General features: G+C 44.9%; 1 protein-coding gene across 1 annotated transcript in view; it reads right to left on the bottom strand.

The window, feature by feature from the left end:
- Positions 1 to 3502: 3502 nt before the first annotated feature.
- ATP5C1 (ATP synthase, H+ transporting, mitochondrial F1 complex, gamma polypeptide 1) overlaps positions 3503 to 5665 on the bottom strand; it is a 4553-nt gene continuing 2390 nt past the window's right edge. The window contains 4 exon segments of the mRNA XM_009070316.1: positions 3503 to 3603; positions 4667 to 4822; positions 5149 to 5213; positions 5575 to 5665. The exon segment at positions 5575 to 5665 is cut by the window's right edge and continues 15 nt beyond it. Coding sequence (XP_009068564.1) covers positions 3503 to 3603; positions 4667 to 4822; positions 5149 to 5213; positions 5575 to 5665 — 413 coding nt within the window.

Here is a 5665-nt window from a genome sequence, read left to right as displayed (position 1 = left end):
GGCACCGGGAGCACCGAGCGCATCGAGCCAGGGGGAGAGGGAAATTCGCCGTCAAATCTCCGTTGGGTTGTTATTCTTTTTATTAATTTATAGATTTCGGGTCTGGCCGTCGCTGTCTCACCTCACCGCGCGTCCTCGGGAGGGTCGATGGTCTTGGAGGTATTTTCCAGCTCGGTTGGTTCTATGATTCTATGCTCGCACCGCAGGCAGCAGGACATCGCTGTCACGCCTTGAAATTCGCGGGTGAAAAGCAGCGGGTTGAAGGATGTGATGCTCTCAGACTCACCTGCAGTGCTGCATCCCCAGCATAAAGAGGCTGTGGAGCTGCTGAACACCTCTGCCATGGAAACAGGCTGAGAGCTGGGATTGCTCAGCCTGGAGAAAAGGTCTCCAAGAACTTGGAGCCCCTTCCAGCATTTTGTAGGGAGTTTGCAAGGTCACCTGTATGCAGACAGGTGTGTGATTCTCCCCTTTAGCTCTGCTCTCAGACTCACCTGCTGTACTGCATCCCCAGCATAAAGAGGATGTGGAGCTGCTGAACACCTCTGCTATGGAAATAGGCTGAGAGCTGGGATTGCTCAGCCTGGAGAAAAGGTCTCCAGGGAGAACTTGGAGCCTCTTCCAGCAATTGAAGAGGTTTGCAAGGTCACCTGTACGCACACAGGTGTGTGATTCTCCTCCTGTGCTCTGCTCTCAGACCCACCTGCTGTGCTGCATGCAGCTCTGGGGTCCCCAACATAAGGAGGCCATAGAGCTGCTGGAGCACCTCTGTTAGGGAAAGCAGAAGAGTTCCACAGGGAGAATTTAGCCCCTTCCAGCACTTGAAGAGGGTTTGCAAGGGCACCTGTATACAGACAGGTATGTAAGTAACTACATTTAAGGCCATGAGTGTCAAGGCAGTACAAACAGAAGTTCTGGGAATATGTTGCAAAATCAGCAGCCATGAGGAAATAGTGTTTCTGGGTGAGTTAATTAGGGGAAAAAAACCCAAGGATGAAACTATGGTGGCAAAAAGGATCCAGAAACAAAATGAGCAGTAACTGAGAGGTGTGGGAGGTGCAGTGAGCAGCAGAGCTGTTACTCAATAGTGGCTGTGCAGATACAACCATGAGTGCTCAACTGTAACTCAGTAATTGTGTGTAACTAATCAGAGCGTGGAGGACAGAATTGTAAATAATAGCTGTCTATTATTAGAAGTTAATTAGTTTACAAATTAGCTCTTTGATTTCTTAGTCCATTAGTAGTGTGTTGATCAGTCAATGAAGAGCCTGGTCTGCGCTATCAGTCACATCTCACATCTGCAGCCTGAGGAGCAGGAGCTGGAGCACAGTCCTGCAGCTCATGGTTTGGTCAACAGCTCAACATCCTGAAGGACAATTGGTGACTAGTGGTGTCCCTCAAGGGTCTGGACTGGGACCAGTACCAGCTTCTCTGGGCAGCCTGTGCCAGTGCCTCAGCCCCCCACTCACAGCCAACAATTCCTTCCCAATATCCCATCTATCCATGCCCTCCTTCAGGCTGAAGCCATTTCCCCTTGTCCTGTCCCTCCATCCCTTGTCCCAAGTCTCCCTGCAGTTCTCTTGGAGTCTCTTGAGGCACTGGAAGGGACTCCAAAATCTCCCTGGAGCCTTTTCTTCTCCAGACTGAACAGCCCTCCCCCCCTCATTTTAGAATACAAACATCTGGAAACAGTACCAATGTGGCACTCAGTGAGAGAGATCAGTGTTCCAAAGTTGTGTGATGCTGTTCAGCCTCCTCCTTCACCTCACAATACAATGTGCCTGACAAACCCAACACCTTCAAACACAGAGTGAAGACAGGAAATCTTTTCCACTCTTCCAAAGAAACACCCACTTTATGTTCTGCATGCCAGACACGTTACAAGATGTAGAGCACAACCTTTTAAACGTGTTTCAAATCACATCCAAGTCTAACCCAGATACTCAGACACCAAGAGCATTTGCTCCGTGGACAACCAAGAGGATCTGTTTCATGGAGTTGGTTTATTGTAAGAATTTACACATTTCTGGGGCTTTACCATTTCTTCACAAGATAACAGAGCAACTTTGTTAACACAGACACAGGCAGGTTAAACCACATGCTCAGAAGAGCTCCTCTTCACCTGTGAGGAAAATTGAAGCAAATTAAAACCCATTCATATACTTTTTTATTCATTTCAAACTGTTATCTCTTCCAATTTGAACACTTTGACTCATTAATATTCCTTAACTCCCCCCAAACTATTTACAAAATCTATTTTTCCTTACATTTTAAATTTTGCATGTCCTTATTTTGCTACCAACACCTCTTTAGGTAGGTCTTACATTCAGATGTTTTTAAAATCACTGCATAAAGTCAGGGCACTATGCAAAAATTCCAACACTAACTGCAAATGAATCCAATAATCCAGAAGAAAAACCCACAGAAAATTATGTCAAACGTAGATCTGTGCTACCATGGATATATTTTCCTTACAATTACTGAATATTAAGAACTCTTTGTCCAGATTCAAACTAGAAATGGGCAATTTCACAGCTTTTTAGGAAGAACAGTTTCCATCCAACCAACACCACTGAATTCCAACTTCCTCATTTGACTTCAGGTTTTCTGTGGGAATTCATTATAAAACACGATCCGGTTTCAGAACTTTACCTCTTAGGTTTGGCTGAACAGCTTTTCCTGATTAATCCCTGGTTATGGTATTACGAGAAAAAAACAGAACAAGCAGGTTAGGAAGCAAAATCATGCAATTTCAGGCAAAACTGTGCACAGATTTATGACCACAAATGTATTGTGAGGAGCACAATACAGCACATAACTGATACCAGGGATGTATTCCAGGCATTCTGTAAACACACAGGGTATCAATACGTGTTTGCATATACAGCACCAATTTTTAGCTGTTACAGTAACACACATTAGCTCCATGCAGCTACAACTGTGGTCTAAGCCCACATGGTTGTAACCTCCAGCACACACCTCCCCAAAACTTTGGTCACAGGGAAACAAGCGAAATAGTGGACTTCAGGTAAAATACAGATTCAGCATCAAGAGGCTCTGGAAATTCCCTCCTCCTTCCAAACCCACCCCCAAACTCTCAGCTTCTCAACACTTAATTTATCCAAAAGACATCCCAGTTCTCTCCACCCCACCCAACAGTACTGGGCTGTTTGAGCAGGCAAAGTAGGAAAAGTCCAGGTAGAAGGAAGGGGGAAGGGAAGTCCACCAACAGCCAAAAAGGAGGAAAAACATCCTCTGTTCAGGCAAGGATGTGTGTTGAGGCTGAAAATCTATTTTACCAGCTTTTAAACTTGATCTGCTCAGAAAAAAACCCACCAAACTTCACTTTTGTTAGTAAAACTGCACAAGCTGAGAAGCCTGGGAGCCATGCCACTGCCTTCCCTCTGGGTTTGGGCCCTACAGGCCCTAACCCTGCCTGTTAACAGGACACACAAGCATCACACGACTTTGCAGCACCTCCAATTTCACTTCCTACAGGTACTCACAGAGCAGCAGCACCAGAGATGATCTCAATAAGCTCCTTGGTGATGACAGCTTGACGGGTGCGGTTGAACGTCAACGTCAGTTTGTCAATCATCTCAGCTGGGAAAAAAATTAAGATTGGAATTTGAACATGTAATAAGTGTTCAAATACAGATAAAGAGCAGCTGCATGAACACAATATCAAATACTCTTGTAAACCCTTACAAATGATCAAGAGGCTTAGTGCACTTGATATTTTTTTCCCCTACAGGTAACACCACCAGTAGACAATCCAGAAACTTGAGAATTTGGCTGGAGGCACCAGATTTAAACATCTGCAGTACAACTGGCAGACACTAAATACCAGGGTATGACATAGCTTACTGTAACACAAACATAATTTCCTTTAAAATTAATTTTCACCATCAATTAACTACATTGGTATTACCTTACTCTTGTTCTGGCAAAGGGAGATATATTTTTCTGAATCATTTTTTCTTCATTTGTTTTTAAACACAGAATCACCTCTTTCTCTCAAGCTAAGAATCTCATAGAATCACAGAACCAACTGGGTTGGATCTTGATCTCCCAATCATCAAGTCCAACCCTACCATGGTTACTAGACCATGGCACTAAGTGCCACATCCAGTCTTAGCTTGAAAACCTCCAGGGATGGTGAATCCACCACCTCCCTGGGCAGCACATTCCAATGCCTGAGCACTCTCTCCATAAAAAATCCCTCCCTAATGTCCAACCTAACCCTCCCCTGGCAGAGCTTGAGTCTGTGCCCTCTTGTCCTGCTGCTGGTTGCCTGGGAGAAGAGACCAACCCCCACCTGACTCCAACCTCCTGTCAGGGAGTTGCAGAGGGTGAGAAGGTCTCCCCTGAGCCTCCTCTTCTCCAGGCTGAACACCCCCAGCTCCCTCAGCCTCTCCTCATGGCACTTGTGCTCCAGTCCCTTCACCAGCCTCGTTGCTCTTCTCTGGACCTGCTCCAGCACCTCAACGTCCCTCCTGAACTGAGGGGCCCAGAACTCAGTTGAACTGGCTCAAAAAAACAAGAATCAAAACAGGGAGAAACCAACTCACTTCTTATCATTTTGGAAGCAAAGAATTACACAAAGGGAGGTCAGTACTTTCCTGCTAATCTACTGAAATCCTGGGAAACCCAGGGAGTGACTTACAAGCATTCTTGCTAGCATTGTCCATCGCAGTCATCCTAGCACTCTGCTCACTGGTGGTGGATTCCTTCATGGAGTAGTACAGAATGTTTGCTAGTGTGAATTCCTGGTAGTTTCTCAGCACATCAGCATCAATATCATCATAGATGCTTAGGCTATCTGCAAAACATGAATGAGCAGAGTCAGAGAATTCAGTATGTACTATCTCTAGCAAAATGCAAAGACATGGGGAAGAGGACTAGGCTGGCCTGTTTCAACCCCTAGGCAATACACATACTCTGTGTACTTTCATTATCTCTCTGCTACTTATAGTCTGCAGCAACTCAGTAAGTCACCCTTGGACCGATCTTAGCCAAGATAAATCACTGTTAAACTTATGATACAAGCACCATAATAAGATGTTTTAATAACACATTCCCATGGTCAGAGTACTTTTTCTGGGATTTATCACTGCACCTAACTGGTGGTTTCTAGCTCCTACTTACCAGAACCAGCCACAGTTTCAAAGGAGAAGATTGGTTTTTCATCGGTCTTGTAGGAGATGACAGACCTGTACAAAAATAGCACAACTGGCTTCAGTTCAGCTCTCAATGGAGTGTTTAAAATCAAATTAGAATAGACAACTTTTGCCCTTCCAATGCCACAGAGCTCTGTGATAATCCTGCCAAGAGATACCACGTGGCTATGATGACTGTAAATACAACACCACCCACTATACAAGTCAAAAGGGAATTCCAACCATAGCTATTAGAAGAAAAAAACAAGCCAAAAGTTCTTCACACACAGTAACATCGAGAACTAAAGTGAACATGCCAAGTCACAGTCAGTTTTCATGTCACTTCATTGGCCCAATGTGCTGTTTAAAGGCTCCTCCCCAGTATGTTTCCAGGGGAGTTGCAGTTCAACCTTACCTGAACCGATTGTAGATGACAGAGCCCTCATCAAACTCATACCCAGAGTTTAGCAGCTCTAAAGCAATGATTGAAGCATCTCCAAAGCTTG

This window comes from Acanthisitta chloris, unplaced genomic scaffold (assembly GCF_000695815.1).
Source record: "Acanthisitta chloris isolate BGI_N310 unplaced genomic scaffold, ASM69581v1 scaffold37232, whole genome shotgun sequence".
NCBI classification, from domain to species: Eukaryota; Metazoa; Chordata; class Aves; order Passeriformes; family Acanthisittidae; genus Acanthisitta; species Acanthisitta chloris.
The sequence above is the reverse complement of the archived record's forward strand: the minus strand, read 5'-3'. Positions and strand labels throughout refer to the sequence as shown.